We start from the raw sequence: 20,689 nt of genomic DNA, 5'->3' as shown, positions 1-20,689 counted from the left end.
AACCGTTACAAGTTGTACTTTTATGTCCTTTTATTAATGAACTCAGGTTTTATCTGTATTTTTATCAGAAAATCAATTTAAATATTCAAAGCACTCACATTGCTAAAGTGGAATATTGAATATCACACTATTTCGAACAGTAGAATTACATAATAACAGTTTTAACGTATTGCTATTGCACAACCTGAAAACAAAACACACTATCTTCAGTCTAGGTGTGTTCACCTTAATAATCATACATACATATATTATTATACATTTTACAGTGCAATAAGAACTCAACAGTAATCACCTAAATGGTGTAAAGTTTAAATAACTGGCTGAAAACACTGCTGCAGTTGCCAGTCAAACAAATCCAAACAGGTTTGACTCTCTTATATATAGTAAAACTTACAACAAGCTTTCTCTGGTTCAGTTGCGGTACATAATGATAAAAAAAAAACGTCTCCACGCCGTTGACAGTCCAAGTTCTACCAGTAAATCAGTGTGTTCGGACTCATTCCACCGGTAAAGCCTCCATGGTTTGAGGGATTATAAATTCTATTCCCGCTGTCTCCACTCAAAGATTGGTGAAACTGACAGGTGGAGGAGTGCCAGTCCACCTCCTGGCCACGGCCATCCGAGCGCTGTGATTAGCTGCCCACTGCTACAGTATATGGCATCTGTCTCAATGAGTGTGTAGCCGTGTGCATGTGTGTGTTCAACAGCTGCCAACCTGGATGGGTTAAAAGCGGAGGACAAATTTTGTGTATTCCTGTGCAGTGACAATAAATCTGAACTTATTCTTAATTATAAAGTTTGTTCGGTTGTGACTTCCACAGATTTAAGGCTCAGTTCTACAGTTCCAAGACAGATTCAAGTGCTGCAAATAAGTCAAACAGACAACAGTCGGTAAAGAAAAGCAGCCCAACTATGGAACCACACCGTGTAACACTCAGTTTGCAACATGCACTTGATCTTGTTGCATTTGTAAGGTGATTGAGAAGGTAACTTGAAATGTTTTTCTTTTAAGTAACCTTGAACTGAAATCAGAACAAGTGTGATGTACCCTGAATAAACCTTGATATTTAGTTTTTACATGTCATTTTACAACCCTCTTCATCCCCACTGGCCTTGCAGTGGCATTGCAAAAATCTTTTGATGATTCACGGGCTTAAATGTCTTAAAATGGATACACCTTGTAAAGCTGTGTACAAGAGACACATTAGTGAGGCAGGAAGGAGAGTTTCACCTAACATGGCTACCATTATAGCTGAATAAAACTGTCAATTTTTTAAGCCCATGCAACAAAAAGTATTGATTATTGCAGCTGACGAAACTAGTCATAATTCATATGGGGGCTCGTCCGGGATCTCTTAATATTTCTTAACACTGAATATGAGAACTGAGGACTGTATCACTGCCCTGCTGCTTGGCCATTAGTTTTGCTAAATTAGGCTGGCCTTGAGCCTGGGTGGCTTTAGTTAGTGTTTTTTAAACTAGTTGTGTGAGGTTTGCTGAATATTCACAGTGTGTGACATTTGTGTTGTGATTACAGCTGTTCACTTTTGGCTGGAGTATTTGTTGCTAACTTTTGTTGATGTACAGTAGCTTCGTGTGAGCAATCCTTCTGGTTTGCTGTAGATTTAATTTGGGTCAAAGTTGCAGTGTTCAGTAACTCTGACCTAATCCTGAGAAAAGGGGAACATTAATACATTAACAACACCTCTGCATGGGTGAGGTGATGGGTGTTGGGGCTAAGGTGAAGAATGGGGATTGGGCATTTTTGTCCATGTAGAGCATGTTTGGAATCTTATGTAACTTTTTGGTAAAAGCACTTGGTATCGACCACTGAGCTTAAGGACAATGACTTTTCGTGTTTTGAGAAAAGATGGATTATTTTGGCTCTCACAACAGCTAAACGGATACTACTAAGAGACTGGAGGAAGAGATACCCCCCTCCTTATGAAGAATGGACTACAACAATGGCACAGCTAGCCGCCTGCGAGAGGGTGACATACTCCCTACTGGATAAACTGGATCAATATATGTTTACTTGGAGCCATTTTAGTGACTGGCTGTTTGTAAGTTAGGCTATTGGTTGCCATGTTAATGTAGTGCTGTCAATGATTTATTGTGTTTGTCTATTGAGAAGTATCTGTGTGGTGGTCTATGTTGTGGGTTTTTTTTTTTCGTTTTGTTTTTATACTAAACCCATTTACGAAAGGGAGCATATTTCTGACCTAGATAGTTCCTGATTGAGTGAAATGATCTCTCCCTGTCTGTATTATTTGTGTGTTAAACTTCAATAAAAAGTGTGCATTATTTAAAAATAAGCACTTTTTTTGTTGGGTGGGTGTCTGTTATGGTTTTAGGGTACATTTGTGAATACTGTATGTTAAGATGTTATTTTTAATGTTTATAACATAATTATCCAAGATAATAAATGTGCATTGACATTTCATTCACAGTTCTAATGTCTGGCTTTTAAAACACAGTCATGGCAATATGAAACTTCAGTTACTGTCAGATGACAGTTTAGTGCAAATTTGAAGCATTGATGTTTCCTTTCAGGCAGCGACACATTTTAGGATTGTTGTGACAAGGATGAATAATCTCTTCATGAAGACTGGACATAGTTTGAGTAGTCAGTAGATAAAAAAACCAAATGTAGAGATTACGACAACAATTCAAATTCCCTCTTCATTACAGATCGTTGCATTTTTACAAGTTTTTGGGTTAATTTTGCACCGCAGCCAAACATGGCTTCTAATTGGCTCAGAGTTGTCTCAAGTCTATGTTTTCTTTAGAGATTTATGCTCACTCATGATTTAAGACTTGAAAGTTTTAAACAAGCTTTAAGAGCACTTAATGTTAGAGGGAAGAGTTTCTTGCCAAAACATAAAAAAAGAACATATTTGGTGCTCAAAATTCATCTGTAAACTCCGATTCCTCCAGCTCCACAACTATCATTTGCATAGTTTACTTAGCAGGTGTATGGGAAGTTGAATCTGTTTTTTTTCTAAACAGAGAGATCATCTGCTCTTGTTCGGCTGCTAGTTCCGCTGGTTTTGCTGAATCTTCGCTTGTCCTTCAGCAGTGATCCATCCGGGCCACCATTTTGGATCTGAGGACAGTTCATGTGTCTGCTCTCAGGATTGTAGAAGTTAGTGTCAGACTTCAGGTATGTGCCATCTTGGACCTGATTATCTCTGGGGTTCTGCCATCTGGACGAGTAGCAATTCATCTGTAGGAAGTTTGCCTCCTCCACAGCAGCTGCTATTTTGTTCTTCTCTGTGACCATGTTCTCTGAATTTTGTTGGCTGGCAAGCCGGTGGTTGGGGAAAGGGAGTGCAAGGAAGTGCGAAGAGCTAGTAACACACTGGTTGAAATCTGGAGGTGGGGTTGATGGTGGAGGAGGAGACACAGAAAGCTGTCTGTTCGGAGAAGTGTCAGCAGGAGTGACAGCCTTTGAAGAGAAGAAGAGCCGCCTGCAACGAAGACTTGGATTAGTACTCCAGCTCCAAAAAGGTTGTGAATAAAAACATCATTTAGGATTTCAGAGCCATGTTAAAGCTCATAGTCTCTTCTAATTTCTATAGTATTTGTCCTTTTTGTCTCCTCTTTACTCGTCCTCCTACATGTGACCTAAAGATCAATCTCAGCTCATCTTAAACACTGGAAAAAAAATCTAAATTACCAGGTATATTTGTCTCATTTCTAGTCAAATATCTCATTACACTTAATATAAGACACAATTGCCTAACAAGTACCATTTCAGACAGATATAGGGACTTGTTTTAAGACAATACATCTGGAATATCTTCTTCAGTGAAATCTTGACAAGCCGATTTTCACTAGTTCCATTAGCAGATTTTACTGCTTATTTCAAGCAAAAACGTCTTGTATTTGTTGTGTTTTTACTCATTTTTGGAGGGGCATTTTTTCCAGTGAAGCACTTCTAAATGTCTAAAATGCACCTTCTGTAGAAAGGAGAAAGGAAAGAAGTCTTTTCAGGTTCGGGGACATAATCCAATAAATTGAATCCAAATATGAAAGGTGTGTAGTTCCAAACACCTTTGATATGCATTTAACAGCTGCCAGAAAAAAACGACCTGTTAATTCAACATTTTTTTCAAAGTTCAAGCACAAACTGAAACTATAAATGTAAAATACGGACAGCTTATCTAAATATGTAAAACTTTTTCCAACCAGGTCTAAGAATTTATTCACACCCGAAAGAACTTAAACATATATCATTTAGAACTTACAGTCTATATTTGGACCTGCAGGAAAGCTGACAGAAGGAGTTAAATTCACATTTCTACCTGCAGCAGTGTCTCCATCCCAGGTGTTGCAGCTCCAACACACTGAGGACCAGCGAGACGGCTGACACAGCCAACATGAACACTATAAAGACATTTTTCTCCGTAGGTCTGGAGACGTAACAGTTGACTGGATGTGGACATGGCCAGGCCTGACAGGAAAGAGTGAGAGGGAATGACTGCAGGTGTCAATGTCTTGCTTTACTTAGATTATATTTAGAATATTCTTTGGTTTTACCTTGCAGACATACAGAGGATTTAGGAAGATTCCATACAGGAAATACTGGAGACACAAAAACACCACCTGGATGGGGAGAGGTAGAGTTAAAGTTTTATTGAAAGCTTTTATTCCAATTCAAATGGTATAAACACTTACTTTTTCTGAGCTATGCGAACCAAATGCTAAAAGCCTGTTTATAAGCCTTGCTTATTCAATGCTTCAATTTACACCCCTGCAGTGTTTTCAGCAAACAATTTACAAGCAAAGCAGTGTTATATAAGCTATCAGCTTCGTTAACTTATTAGTTAACTTAATAGTTAACTTATTAGTTAACTTATTAGTTAATGAAGCTGATATCTCATGAAGTGAGTGATAACTATTACTAGAAAAGAGACTGGGGACTCTGCCCTGTTGGGTTTGTGGGTTTTGTCATGTTAAGTTTCACATGTTAAGTTATCTTTATTGATCCAACTATAATCGCTTTGGTTTCGGCTCCATGCTCTGGTTTTGTTGGTCTCTGTGCCTTAGTTTCGTCTCTGTTCGGTGTTTTGGTTCAGTTCTGTTTGAGTTCTGGGATTTAGTTTGAGCTGTATTCTTTGTGTATTCCGTTTTAGTTTTCAATCCTAGTTTCTTCTTACGTTTAGTCCTTGGTTTAGTTTAAGTTACTCTATTCCTGCCATTAGCTCTCTGTTTCCTCATGTTTATATGACAGGATCTGTAAACTTTGGCACATTTATCTCACATTTGTAGTAAGAAAAAGACCTTAAGTGCACAAAAGATTGATTCATATTAATCCATAAATGTTTTATTTTCGTTGTATTTTCATGTATAACTGTACACAATGTAGCACATATAAGAGGAAACTTCCTCATAAGTAGCAACAACTACATTCTAAAGGACTTGGAGTGTCTCTTGTCAACCTTGTTAGCACAATAGCACAAAAGACTCATTAAACATGAAACTTTACCTTTAAATATTTCAAACAGAGAGGTTTTTGGTCTCCACCAGCTTTGGACTCATTAGCTGCCATTGTGTGACTTTATCAGCCTGCTGCTGGGATGATAAGCTCTGAGGCTGAGCCCTGCTGTAAATGTCCCACCAAAACAAGTGTCTAAATGAGGGTAAAAAGCACCTAAACGTACCTCCATGATGCTACGGATCAGTATACTCAGGATGTATGTCTTCAGCAGCGCTCCCCTCAGTCGAACTCGACCTGCTGATGAACCTTCACTTTTTTCCTTTCCTTCATCCTTGTCTCCTTTCCTTCCCTGTTTCCCCCCTCCTCCTTCTTCACCTCCTCCTCCTCCTCCCGGGTCTTCCTCTCTCCCTCCCCCTTCTCCCTCCTCCTCCTCTCTGCTCCTCCTCTTCTCGTCCTGGCGAACGATGTGCATGGCGTGGCCCACGTAGATCAGACTGGGAGTGGACACAAACACAATTTGGAGCACCTGAGAAGAAATCAGTCACGTTTTCAATTAAAAACAAAAAAAAACTTCCCTAAAATAAGTCATTCATATCCTAATGTAACGTATATCACTGCCAACCTTTTTTCCTGAGCACGTGTTTTATTTCTAGGCAGACTTGAGATCAGAGAAATGCGTAAGTGTACAGGTAAAACATTGTTAACACTTTACAGAGACACACCTTGCCCAAATGGTGCGTTCAAAGACATGCCAACATCTGAGATCTTGCATAGAAAAACAACTGTTAGGAAATTAAACCTGCAGATCTCTGCTCACAGCCATGAGCTGCTCAAGTTACCATGAATTCATCAGCGAGGAGGAAATTTGGAAACAGTTGTGCTTCAAACTACGAACTAACCGTCTGTGGTGAATAATGCTGTACTCGAAACCAGAGATAACCAGTTTCCAACTGTGAAAAAGGTCTGGTCTTCAGTCAGGTAAGACTGTTCAACTCTGACTTCCACATTTTATGTAATTTTCCCCCCCAAAAAAAGCTCCAAAAACAGCTTACAATTGCCTGGAAAAGAAAAGAAGCTCTAACTCTTTAGACTCAGTTTCCAGCTTCAGTCGATAGGTGGTTTTTAACTCAATTAAATGACCCTGAAGTATCCAAGTGGCAGCCAATATAAAAGCCGGTAAAAATCTCTAAATGCTAAATATTTTAAGGACTACTTTTATTACCTCGTTTAGCCTTCAAAACACTGGACCATATTCTATGAAAATAACATAAATCATTCAAAGTACTGCTTGATTATCTTCATCCAGTCATATTAATAAATCAATAAAAATGAGGACAGAAGGATGTGAACAGCCTCTAATGATATCTTTAACTATTATGGCTTTTTCTTTCCTTTTTTTAAATGATCAACATTGATAAAAACATAATAACCTGTTTATGTCCTATTCTATTGTGCAAAGTACTTGGTACATTTTTCAGCTGTAGTTTCACTGCAGTCACTCAAAACTTATCAAGTGCAGTTGGATTCTTGTTGTAGTCTCACAGTTGTCTTTTCCTTACAAAACTTTCCTAAACTTAACTCTTCTTCTTCTTCTTCTTCTACTTCTCCTTTCGGCCTCTCCCTTTATCAAGGGTCACCACAGAGAGTCGATCTCGCATTATTGATGTGGCACATGTTTTTCGCCGGATGCCCTTCCTGACGCAACCCTTGCCATTTACCCTCGCATTAGAAATTCACTGGCTCGTGCTCCATAGTGGCTGGGCGCACACACTCTTCCCTTAACTAGTAATAACATTTTCCACCGAGGTCAAGAAAAATTTACTTAAAAGACTGCAGAAAGTATTTTCTCTTGACAATTTGACCCTTTTAGTATAATCAATTTTCTGGGAGGCTGCATTCATTTTCCACGAAACATCCACATATTAAGCAGAATAGAAACATGTTGCCATGACAACACACTGTTTCGACAGAGTAACAGTAACCACTCCTGGGCAATGATGGAAATAAATACTCCAACCATTAGCACACTCACGATGCTTATTAGCTGTTAATAATCCCATTAGTGTTTAATGTCACAGGGCTCACTATATCAGTATTTAGCTAATGGATTCAAGGGTCTTCACCCAGGAAAAGCTTATACAGCAAATGCACAATGTTTTTCTTCAATAATTTAGTGGAATCTGTGGACATATGTGTTAAGCAACAACAAAAAAAACCTTCTAAGGACAGGTGCCGTGAATTAGCATTCGGTACAAACACCTTGATACCTGTATGCTGTTTTCAGCTATTCTATATGAAGTACATCAGTCCCTATCAAATAAAACTAGGGCTAGGCAACGATTAAAATTTTTAATCTAATTAATCACATGATTTCCCTGATTAACCAAGATTAATCGCATTTGTACGCAAAATCCAAAAGTAGTGTATAGCTTTAGTTTTATTTTAAATGTGCTGCCATATGAATGAAAGTACCATAACATTTGTTGTGCAAACACACTTTTAACATCAGCATCTTTCTGTAGTTTTTATGTAGAAGCCTCACTCCACTGTCTGTTTCCTTGAATGACTTGCTGCTATCAGTTGTGTGTTTTGCCTTTAAGTGATATTTTAGACTGGAACTACTACGCTGAGAAGACAATTCAACTTGGCGGTGTTTACAGATGACTTTGGTTCTGTCGACTCCGCCGTCTGGAAGAACTTTAAAATGAAAATGGCCGAGTAAAAGTTCCGTACCCTTCTCCATGTTTGGTGGATCCGCCGATTACTTTCTTTTCTGGTTCCGCAGCAGACAGCAACAGACTTTTACAAAATAAAAGCCTGTGAGCAACAGACTTTTACAATAATAAAATAAATAATAAAACCTGCGTTAATGCGCGATAACTTATTTATCGGCGTTAAATAATTAGCGAGTTAACGCGATAATAACGAGTTAACTCACCCAGCCCTAAATAAAACCTAAAGGCAGACATGTATCTTTATAAACTGTTCTGTGTATTACCCAGTATCGTATGTGCGCTATAGGGAACGCTCGGTCATAACAGACGTTCTCACAGCCCGGCTGCTCAGTGTCACAGTTGAAATCTTCCTGTTCGTCCCCCCAAGTTGACTCGGCTGCCGTCCCGAGCACCAGGATACGAAAGATGAACAAGATAGTCAGCCACACCTGTGGAACAAAGAACGGCAAATAGCTCATTAAACCTTCTTAAACGACAAAAATACAGAAACATAACAGAGGATAATAATGCTTTAAGCAAGTATTGAAAATGCCATAAGAGTTCTGAAGGTATCAGTAATACATTGCAGATTTCATAATGCAGGTGTTTTTCATATTATTTGTGTCAGTCAGTTAAAAATCAAACAATAAAAATTGCTTGAAATGCAAGTTAAATGATTTACACGAAAGCCATGTAAATCGTTGTGTCTATTCACAGAGTTTTACTACATTCTTTACGGTTACACAGCCTAAACAGACAGATTTATATCAACATAAATATTATGTCTGCTTTTTACAGGACGGAAAAATGTCACCATATAAACTGTGGGTTTTGATATAAACAGGACATGTTGGAAATACATTAAAGTTCTATTTTAAGGGTGTGTTTGCCCATCTCGTGCAGAAGACTGGTGCGGTGCTGCCTGGTTTGACACGTGTGTCGTACTTTGCCAATAGAAGTAGAGTGCTCCTGTACTTCTTCCAAGAAGTTTCCCAACAGGCTCCAGTCTGCCATGACCGACTACAGCTCAGCACGGACTCTTCAATTCGACCCTCGATGACCTCCGAATTGCCACCCCACAGGTATGAAATCCACCTGAGTAACAGAGAACATACAGGTTTTTAGATCCAAAGTCAGGTGAGTCACGTTCAGGTACCTGCCCGTATAGGTTTATTAATAGCCGCATTCGGACAGAGCAGTTCTAAGAACGGTCCTCCTCGAATTTCGTTCTAATAACTGCCCTTCTCCAGGGGAACTGTTTCAGTTTGCATTCGCACATGAGTCGGACCTTGATAGAGACTGATGCGACGCAGCCGTCTGCGAGGGCGACTTGTTACTTTAGCGCCACATTCAATAACAAAACAAAACAAAACAAAACCCACGAAAAAGTAAGAAGAGAAGAAAAAAACACCACAAAGAAGCTAACATGTGTTCATGGTCTGCATGATGGTGATATTAATCATGGACGATCACATCGGGCGTCTAACATGGAGGCTGGAAGAGCTCACAGAGAGTCAGGAGACGAAGGATGGAGCGCAGGCCATACTTCTTGGTTTCATGAAAGAAGGAGAGCAGAGCGCCGCAGATAAAGGAGACCACGTGTCAGTTTAACTTATTAAACACGCCAAGGTTGTGTCCGTGTCGTACGAGGAAACATTTCAGCCTGACAACATGACAAGGGGCAGAGCTACCAACCACCAAACACCCCCGTCAGATGTGTTCCTATGGAAACCAGAACAGACCCAGCTGAGGAGAAGGCGCTAAAATGGTTCCAGGAACTGAGGGCCGTGGTCCCGAGTTCCTTTATGTCCGAATGCGGGAAAAAACGGCCCCGTTCCTGAAAACTGCAAAAGGAAAACTGCAAAAGGTTCCTACAGTGGGAATATGGCTAATGTGTCAGCTGTATCATGGAGATTTATGCAACTGTCTAGCCATGTATTTTCTAACATGCAGACCTAACCACATACATTCATTTCAACCTTAACTCGAAAGGGTTGTAGAAAATGGAAGAAATCACAAGAAGAAGCAAAAAGGTGCAATAACTATAGCAAATGAGTCTAAAACCCGTAATCTCTTGCTCTTAGGCGGTCAGTCACAAAAAGAACAGAGGAAGGAATGAATTCATTGTGAAACTGCATCGTTTTGCCATGAATCAGTGCGACTATTTTACTTTCTGTCATGAGGTTTGGTCAACAGTACGTCTTGAAATAACTTTCAGTTAGGTTCTCAGTAGAGAGAGGTTTCCCAAATGTGGGAAACAGCAGCCCAGAGGCAAACAAATGGTGACGGAAGTTTTTATTTAAAGAAACCAAAAGGGCTGAACTGGATAACTAGAATGAAAGAACCTAACAGGGAGAGGATCCGAGAAAGGCTGAGAATCTAAGACGGGTATATACTGAGGGAGAAAGTGAGTGCAGCTGTGATTGACTGAGCAGAGACAGGTGTGAAAGAGACCAAGACAACTGAGGACATCTAGGGGTAATGACAAGAAACGGGAGAAAGGAAGGGCTAATGTTAAAACAAAATGCCTAACAAGAACAGAGAGTAAAACAAGGCACTTTATCTGGATTACATATATTATTACAATAGTAATCTTCCTTTTCTACTCTTGTATGACCGGTTTTCAACAAAAAACAATCAGAAAATGTACTTTATTTTTCAGCTTTTTCTTCTTTTTTTAAAAAATCCTTATGAAATTAGCTGAAAAATGCCATTTCGTCAGTGAACAAACCACTGACGCTTACAGTTGATGCTCATTCTTGCTGGGTTGTGTGTGTTCCTCTATCATCTTGACCCTGTAACCCTCTCTCCACCCCGGTCCCGACCCCATTAATAAAAATGTCTGTGCCCATGTCTTAGTTTAGCTTCACTCTGAGTTCCCACACTCCCCATCCGTCTGTCTCTGGGGAAGGAAAACTAGACGTCTGTTGTATACACGGCCTCAGCACACTCACAGAGACTTTGCGTCATTGTGCCACTGCACTCATGTGCTGTTAATGCCTGAATATGGGTGCACATTTTTTATCTAAAATCTGACAAGCCTGGACGATGCAGTCTCACACCAGAATGTGTTATAGCTATATCGGTCCACAGCTCAAAACGTGGTATTTTCACAACAAAGTTCCAAACATGGTAACATTACTGCAGTTCCTGGGCTACTGGATCATTTTATGTCTATATCTGACTTTTAAAATGATGTGAAACTGTATGCATTCTTAAAATGTGCAAAATTACCACATTTTCAAGGTAAACCTGTGTTCTCTTATGCAAATTTGAACATGCTTGTGTTTTAAATTATGTGAAAGTGTCGCAAATTTCACATTGTACAACTGAGATTAATTGTATTCAAATAAATCCACAACATTTCAAAGCTCTTGTTAGAGAGGATAGCTTTTTTCCTGTATGTGTTTGACGTAATTCTGCGTAAAGCTATGAAACAAATCAGTACTGTATAAAAGTCTTGATTCATCCCTCTTTTGCTTAGATGTCACCAGGAAAGATAAACAGGGATTTGGCTTTGGATGTGGGCTGCCTTTTGTTCCGTTCTCTGCCAACATGATCCCACACTGCTTCAGTAATGTTGAGCTCCGGGCTCTGGGGAGGATTCATCCCTCCATCAGACCTGCTGCCACTGATTTTCAGTCCACTTCTTGTGTCCTTTGGCACAGCTCAGCCTTTTCTCCCTGTTTCCCTTCCTTAAGAACGCCTTCTTGACAGCCACCCTTCCATGGAGCCCATTTCTGATGAGGCTTGGGCCAACAGCAGATGGATCAGCTGAAGGTCCAGATGCATCTCTCAGCTCCTGTGTCAGGTCTTTGCTGGATTTTTTCCTCTTTCTTAAGGACATCACTTTCAGATCCTGTTCATCTTTTGTAGATAGTTCTTTAGGCCTGACACTTCTTCTTTTGTCCTCCACTTGTCCAGTTTCCTCAAATGTTTTAAGGACACACTGCACACCATGCTGAGATATGCCAGGTTTTCAGCTAACAGCTCTTTGGAAATCACCTTGTTGCTGCAGAAATCCTGTTTTCTCTCTGTCAAACTGTGTTATCTTTGCTGTTTTTCACAGATGCAGCGAAAGAAATGGGAACAAATGATTTGTCTGTGTGACAGGCTGCTGGGAACAAAGTGCCTAAAGATAATTTAGGCTGTTATGTGTCAACACAACACTGGTTCATCCCTTGAGTTCGGAGCCTTTTTTCTGCTTGAATGATTCATGGATCAGTGTTTAGTGGCTTGGCAAACAAAAACACACCTGGTCAGGTACAAGGACTGGACTGAAAATGAGTGAAAAAGCAGCCAGTGTCCAGATACAAACTCTGAAAGACCTTCAGAAAGCCTGGAGAACTATTGCTCGAGACCACTTTGAAAGATTACCAGAAAGTCTGCTAAAGAGCTAAAGCTAAAGCAGCAAAAAGAAACAAGGGCTAGTTCAACACTTTTGCACAGTACTGTACTCTTGATCGTCTAAAAAAAATCCAAAGCTGGAAGCATTACAGTGAGGTACAAACATCCAAGTGCCAGAACAATGACAAACATTTTTGGGTGGAGAGGGAATTTAGCTGCTTAACACACAGATACACTCTGTCATCGTGTCATTTCTGTTATCAGGGTGTAGTGTCATTAATTGTTTCATTCTGGATCGACTCTACAGACTCTTATCCACGTCTGCTTTTCGCTGAACTGATATTTAAACCTTTGTTTTAGGACAAAGTTGAGTTTTAAAGCTTCGTTTCAGCGGCTGCATTTGTGCAAAAATTTAAAAAAACAGAAGATAATCTGCAATAGAAAATAAATCAAAACACTTAAAGTCCAAGAAAAGTCAGAGCTCACATTTTTTTGGCTTTGACTACTTTATCAAGAAAGTGCCCGTCCCTTCCTGTTTTTGTGAAAACTGAGGGCTTTAAAGCATGTGTGTGTGTGTGTGTGTGTGTGTTCATGTCTTTCACGAGTGCTCCCAGCATCATTAATAACAATATTACTTCCCTGTATAGACTTTCGCCTGACCTTTGTCTAAGAGTGTGTGTCTCTGTGCCCGTGTGTGTGTTCGTTACCCAGCACTCAGTATTGTTCTGCATCCTGTCTTGATAACGGGCTCAAACACACACACACACACAGATGACCTGTTTTCCCACTGCTGATTTGCAATATTAAATGATTAATCTCTGACATCGCTCAGACTTTAGGATGTTTTTAATCAGATAAAAAGCTTTTTTTTAAGCATTAATTGACCAATTTAATGGAAATCTGAGACAAAATAGAAAAGCTGGGGTGTTCATTGAGCAACATAATCAATGAAAATACCCAGAAAAAAGTGGTTCTAATCGCATTTTAAAGCTTAGATTAAATTCTACTGCATATTTTGACACTGAGTTGTTGTTTTTTTGCTGTGCACTCTTTCATTTCATCCGCTCACACATCACAGTTGAAGAATCGAAGATACACGAACAAGAAATCCATTGTAACTGCACAAAGTTGAGATTGTTCAACTTGTTGGATCCCATGAGAGTCCAACTGTTGATCTTAGTGTTATAGCCCTTGAAGACATTGATTTTTTTAAATCTTTATCCCTGATCACAGTTACTGAAAACTGACTCTATTGACAATGCATTAGCTTAGTTTCCTAGCTGCTATGCATGTTTTATTTCCATATTTATGGCAAAAGTAACATGTTTTTTAAGAATCTTTTTTTTTTTAACTCGTAGGAAATACATGAAAACATATTGATTGAGTGAATTAAATGACAATTCTGGATTTTTCTTATTTTAATAATCCAGTAAATATCTATCAACTTAATCTTAAAGTTAAGGAGTTAAAGTGTTGCCCGGATAATGTGACCGATCTGATGCAAACGCACATTTTTACCTGGTTTAGAGTGCAGAAGCAGATGGCTGCAAACTGAGAAAAAGGTTTTGTGAAGTTAAACACGATGGATGCCTCCTTTCCTCTGAAGCTTTTGTTGAGGTGCTTTTGAGCAAGGTAGTCTCTCCCGCTCAGCGGTGATCTTTGGGAACCCGGCAGCAGCAGAAGTTTCTATCAAACAGATGCAAGAGTCCAGATATCTTTCAGATGCCTACGGCTTTTTGAGCCAGCCTGAATTTCTCAATGTGAGAAAAAGTTTCGGTCAGACAGTCTGAGACTGATGGATGAAGGGGGTTAATTCAGCTGAGTTAACAGAGTTGGTCCAGCAGCAGGCAGATGTGAGCAGTTTGTGTTCAGAGATCTGAACTGAACAGAAATGCGACAGAGACTGTAGTTTATACCCGGCCTCTCCCCCTCCTTCCCTCTCTGCCGCTCCTTCATCCACATCTCCAGAGGAAGTAGGACTGGTGCCTCACTGCCTGCTATTCAACACTAACGTATGTGCCTCTGTTTGTTTGTGGCGTCTGGCATCTAAAGGAAGTCCCATATTGTATAAGGACACAATAGCTGAAGGCCCCACTCCTGCATTCCTCCATGGCACTCCATTCTTCTCTATATGTCTCTCTTAGCCCCTCGAGCTGTCTGATAAGTCACTGAAACAAACTCAAAATGCAGATTCACCGACAGATTATTACCTCGTCATACAAATTCTGCTTAAATTTCACAAATAAGAAAGAATGTTCAACCTTCTGTGCAGAAAGAGACTCTGGTCTGTTCAATTAAATAATACCTAAAGGGAAATTATATCGCTGCAGTATGGATTGAGGAAAAAAAAAACTAAATTAATTGATAGTGAAAGAAAACAAAAAAGCAGATGAAAAAAAATATTTGGAAATTTCGAGTGCAGCAAAGTCTGAGGTGTGGTTGAAATCTTTAGATAACACCATGAACGGGGCAGTCGGCGGCGCAGTGGGTTGAGCAGCCGCCCCATGTACAGAGGCTATAGTCCTCACTGCGGCTGGCCCCGGCTCGAGTCCCGTGCCGAGCGGCCCTTTCCTGCGTGTCTCCCCCCTATCTCTGCCCCCTGCTTCTTGTCTCTCTCCAGCTGTCCTGTCATTAAAGGCATAAAAAAGTCCAAAAAAAAAAATAAAAAGATAACACCATTCCTGATTGGGGGGTTGTTTTCCATCCATCCTCCTTTACTGTTACCCCTCTGTCTGCAGTCTCCGTCTCTGTATTACTCATGATGATCAAGGGAACAAATGATTGAAACTTCCTCCTCCTTTCTCTCCATTTTGTTCCTGCTCCGCATCCCAGACATCTCCTCTTTAACTCATTTGGATTTTGGGTCTTATGGGCTTTGGAAAGCTCAATCAGCCGCTCCCAGATGCAAACAACAGGGTTATACATCATAACAGATGTGAAAAAAAAAAGTTCCAGAACTACCAACATAAATCGTTCCAGCATGCAGCGAAGAAGAATTTTACAGAGTTATTTAGCAATGTTGCACTCACAGCACTTTGTTACCAATGGAAAGAAATAATTACACAGCAAGTTTATTTGGCCAAAACTTCAATCTTCAAAGACGGGAATCTGGATGTGAACCTGAGTCACGTGAGCCTGAGGCCGTCCACAGCTGTGGGACAAAAATCAGTTATGATTGTAGTGACCATTTGTCCATAAAAAAACAAATTAAACTTAAACCAAACAAAATCAAAAGGTCACTGATGCACCATGGGGGATGTGGTTTAACGCAGGCAAAAGAAGATGAATGTCCAAAATTAATTCTTGCATTTTCTGATGATTTATTTCAAAATAATAAAACAAACAAAAGAACAAGGAAAACCATGCCTGCTGCTCTCTCCTTTTCCCTGTTAAAAAACCATTGCGCCCAGCCAGGTACATGCTGGTACTCCAGGTGCCTACCTACACAAATAGCTTCAGGTGCCCAGTGTGACCCAATTACCAAAATATTCTAAACAAATAACGAACAAAGAATATTAGCAAAAAATCTAATCTAAATAAAGCACTGAAATTAATCAAATAAAGTTACTCATAATTAGCAAGTTAAATTTACAACTAGAACCAAAAAACAAAAAATAACTTTACAAATAGCTCCTACAATGATAATAATAGCTGTGGTTTAGCTTGGATCTAAATGTGATTAGGCCAAAAATAAGAACTGAATCAAAAGATTATTTTGAAGAGACATGGTCCTGTCAGTGTTGCATCTACAACATAAAATATAATGTTCGACATGCCGTGTCAGGATTTATTCATGTGTTGATTCTTAGTCATTCAGCATCCTGCCTGGAAAAAGAAAGAAAATAGGTGAAGGACTTAATCAACATTAAACTGGACCAACAATTACTAAACAAAGGAGGCCGTTTAACCCACCGAGTATTAAGTTAAGCACGGAGGAAGTCTTTTGTATAAAAGAGGAAACATGCTCATAAACTTAAAAGTCAACTTGCCCTTTTATTAGGTTCTCAAGGTTTATTCCAATGTATTCTCAGCCAATCAAACAGGCATGTAATGAATTATGAATCATACAGACCCATACAATCAGAACCATTACCAGCAGCAAAACATGTTCTTAGTGGGAAGCCGGCAGGCGATCACATCCAGGGTGCAAGACTGAAGACTTCTTTGTGTTTCTGTCCCTCTTTTTGTGATTCGACTTGATTTCACAGAAACAACACAAACCAGTTTGGTTTAACTAAATGAAACTTGGTGACCTTTGCAGCATCTGCAGAGTAACGAGGTGAAGTGCAGTTCTGAGAGTCAGAACCTGAGCCTTTTCTCGTTGCACCAGTTCATGAATAACAGAAGGGTTAAATCTTCTGGCAGAGTAGTCCTCGAAGCTTTGTTGGACGCTGTGTCTTTTTCAAGAGAACTTGTGATGGTGTCGAATTCACCCCGTTTTCCTACAGGCCATTATGAGTGTGTCTTATCGTCAGCATCTGAAGCAGTGGTTGCACCATGTGATGCTTGATGCTAAAGTGGTGAAAATTGTTTTCCAAATGTGTTTTGACAGTTGTGACCTGACTGAGTCCAACACTGAATTAAGACTGCTGCAGGTGGTTTAGCAGAGAATCGATGTTATTCAGCTCCACTTTGATGGATCGTGTGAATTAGTCTCAAATTGATCATCTGGGAGATTTCACTGAAGAATTGAAGCCTCCAAGGTTAAACAAGGGCAAGAAAACCCTCCAGATTCCTTAAAGAGATCAAATTCTTATTTAAATGTTTTTGCTAGATATCATCTTGTTTTTAAGCTCATTACAAACAGCTTCAAGCGATAAAAGTTTTGGGGATTTTTTTTTTAAATCACATGCTCAGCTATGCCAGTTTGGCATTTTTTGTTGTGGATTGATGTAAATGTACTTTATTTATACAGCCCTTTACAGACAATCATTATGGTGTACCAAAGTGTTTTACAGCAGGTAATAAATAAAAAGAAGAATAAGTAAAAACAATAAAAGAACAGTGAAAGCAATAAAATACAATAAAATCAAATAAGATAAAATAAGATAAAAGTGTCATCATACTACTGGGTATTAAAAGCAATCCTAAATAAGTAGGTTTTTAGCCCAGATCTGAAGAGGCCCAGGTCAGAAATAAGACGCAGCTGGACGGGGGGCTTATTCCAGAGCCTGGGGGCAGCTTTGGGAAAAGGCTCGCTCACCCCAGGGTTTGTATTCTGACCTGGGCACTTCCAGCAGAAACTGATCTGTTGACCTCAGAGCTCTACCAGGACTGTTAAAAGCTCAGATAAATACGATGGGGAGAGGCCGTTAAGAGCTTTAAAAACAAACATTAAAAGTTTAAAATCAGTTCTATAAAGGACAGGAAGCCAATGGAGGGAGTTAAGAACAGGAGTGATGTGCACACGTCTGTTGGTGTTGGTTAAAAGACGGGCAGCAGCGTTCTGCACCAGCTGAAGGCGGCTGAGAGAAGACTGGGAGACGCCAACATAAAGCGCATTGCAATAATCTAACCTTGAACTTATTAGGGCATGGATGGCTTTCTCAAGGTCATGACGACTTAAAAACATTTTAACTTTGGCCAGGAGACGCAACTGGAAAAAAGTCCTGACGACATTGTTAATTTGTTTGTCCAACCTCAGATGACTGTAAAAGGTCACTCCCAGATATCTGTTGAACTAAGCTTTGAAGACAAGGCGCCAAAGCCAGCTGTCACAGTGTCCCCAAACACAATGCATTCAGTTTTGTCATCATTTAAATGAAGAGAATTTTTGGCCCACCACTGCTTAATATCAGCAATACAATTAAACAAAGAACATTGTGCACTGTTACTATTTGGCTTCAATGGTAGATAAATGTGTAAATCGTCTGCATAACAGTGGAAAGAAAGGTTGTGCCTGGCTATAACTGAGGGGCAACGGCAAGGATCTGACAAAGACCGAGAACAACGAAGAAGCGTGTAAACGGTGGGGAACTTATGACCGATTGATAATGAACAGGTGAGTGTGGAGCTGAGGACAATGACTAATGAGAACCAGAAACTAAACCAAGACAGAATAAACGAGAAAGGAAGGAAAAAAAAAATACCATCAGAATGAACACACAAAGCGAAACTAGGGGGAAAAAAACCCAAAGAGAATCTGGAGTCTCACAAAAGGGACAAGAAATAAGGGACAGAAAATACACAAAAGGAAATAGATGCACTAATAAGTAAACAGCTGAAAGAGACAAAACCAAAGCAAAGGTAACAGGCTGCAACAGAAAAAGTGGGCAAGACGAGACAGAATTAGCTCCTTAATTACTTTTTATTTGGAGTTTTAACCTGCAAATTTGACTTTTTTACACCTGACAGAATCCAGAAGTGTTTGTTTTAATAGTTAAACAGTTTCAGACACTTCCTGTCTTTTCCTATTTGTGTTTTCCAGTCTCGATTATTTAAATGATTGATGATTAAGTATGAATAAAGGATCAAAGGATCAGTGGATGAACCAAACTGAAATGGAAACACAAGTGATGCGTTGCGAGCTTTGACCCACAAATAGCAAAATGGTTCAACTCTAACGATGTACGTTTTTCTAACGTTAGAACCAAACCAAAACACGCAGAATGGGACTCAAACCCGGCTCTTCAGCACAGGAATTAATGCCTCCAGCAACCTTTCCTTCCTCAAAATTAGCTTTTATAGCCAAAACAACAGTGTTGAATGAGTTCATTGTCCTTCAGCGAGGTAGAAACATAGAGGGTCTTTGTTATTACAGACACATTAGCCGCTTTCGGACTGTAGGAACCTTTGGCAGTTCTAATAACCTTTTAATCCGCGGGGCCGTTTTCTCCCGTGTTCGGACATACAGGAACTCGGGGCTATCTCCCTTAGTTCCTATAACTATTTAGCTCCTTCTCCGAGGTCGGGTCTTTTCATAGTTCTATAGAACGATCTGACGGAGGTGTGTGGTGGTCGGTAGCTACGCCCCATGTCATGCTATCACGGCTGAAATGTTTCCTCATAGACACAGACAGAACCGGCGGGTGTTTAATAAGTTAAACTTACACTGGTCTCATTTGTCTGCAGCGCTCTGCTCTCCTTTCTTCCTTCATGAAATGAAAAAGTATCTCCTGACTCTCTCTGTGAGCTTTTCCAGCCTCGATATTAGACGCCTGATGTGATTGTCCATGATTAATATCACCATCATGCAGACCATAAACACAGTGGCCTCCCCGCTTTCCATATTAGCTTCTTGGTGGTGTTTTTTCTTCTCTCCTTACTTTTACCGTTTTGTTTTGTGTTTGAATGTAGCGCTAAACGGCTAACGGCTAACGGCTAACACGTCACTGAAGCAGACGGCTGCGCGCGGCGCATCAGTCCCTATCAGGTCCCGACTCATGTGCGAATGCAGACTGAAACAGTTCCGCTGGGGAAGGATAGTTATCAGAACGAAATTCGAGTAGGACAGTTCTGATAACTGCGTTCTTAGAACGGTCTGTCCGAAAGCGGCTATTGTGAGACGTAAGCTGCGTTTCTTCAGTAAGTGTAACTTTCTTTGCCTTTATTCAAAAATTATGTATAAACACAGAGTAGCTTTTACACGTCAAACTGGGAGATTGTTTTGTACACTGGAAAAAAATCAAAGTCTTACCAAGTATATTTGTCTCATTTCTAGTCAAAATATCTCATTACAGTTAATATAAGACACAACTGCCTAACAAGTACTATTTCAGCCACATATAGGGACTTGTTTGAAGACAATACATCTGGAATATCTTGTTAATGGAAAAAGTCTTGAAAACAAATTGTTTTGAGTCGGATTTCATATGAAACAAGCTTTTTTTGACATTTGAAGAGGTTTTTCAACTAATTTCAAGATCACTTTTAGGACTCTCAAAAGTCCTAAATGTCACATCTTATTTCAAGAAATCTTGACAAGCCGATTTTCACTAGTTCCATTGGCAGATTTTTTGCTTATTTCAAGCAAAAACGTCTCGTATTTGTTGTTTTTCTTACTTATTTTTGGAGGGGCATTTTTTCCAGTGTAAGGTCGGGTTTATCGGCTGAGAAGCCACTGTGGTCCACTTTCTACATTCATGCCACTGCGAATAGCAAGTAGGATGAATACTACACCCTGAGGAACACCCCCTCTCTCAAATTGTCTAGGCTGTAACGTGCTAACTTACTAAACCAATTAAGA

General features: G+C 39.8%; 1 protein-coding gene across 1 annotated transcript; it reads right to left on the bottom strand.

Annotated features, from left to right (window-relative positions):
• Positions 1-12: 12 nt before the first annotated feature.
• On the bottom strand, positions 13-14,446 carry LOC142397330 (gap junction alpha-5 protein-like). Its single transcript, XM_075480677.1, has 7 exons — positions 14,023-14,446; positions 9,103-9,252; positions 8,442-8,606; positions 5,667-5,969; positions 4,543-4,608; positions 4,308-4,456; positions 13-3,470 (listed from the first exon to the last, which is right to left on the bottom strand). Exons 2-7 carry the CDS (start codon positions 9,169-9,171, stop codon positions 3,002-3,004), a joined length of 1,221 nt encoding a protein of 406 aa, XP_075336792.1. The 5' UTR covers positions 9,172-9,252; positions 14,023-14,446; the 3' UTR covers positions 13-3,001.
• Between the last annotated feature and the right edge of the window lie 6,243 nt (positions 14,447-20,689).

This window comes from Odontesthes bonariensis, chromosome 2 (genome assembly GCF_027942865.1).
Source record: "Odontesthes bonariensis isolate fOdoBon6 chromosome 2, fOdoBon6.hap1, whole genome shotgun sequence".
Lineage (NCBI taxonomy): Eukaryota > Metazoa > Chordata > Actinopteri > Atheriniformes > Atherinopsidae > Odontesthes > Odontesthes bonariensis.
Note: the sequence above shows the minus strand (reverse complement) of the source record. Positions and strands in the feature narration are given on the sequence as shown.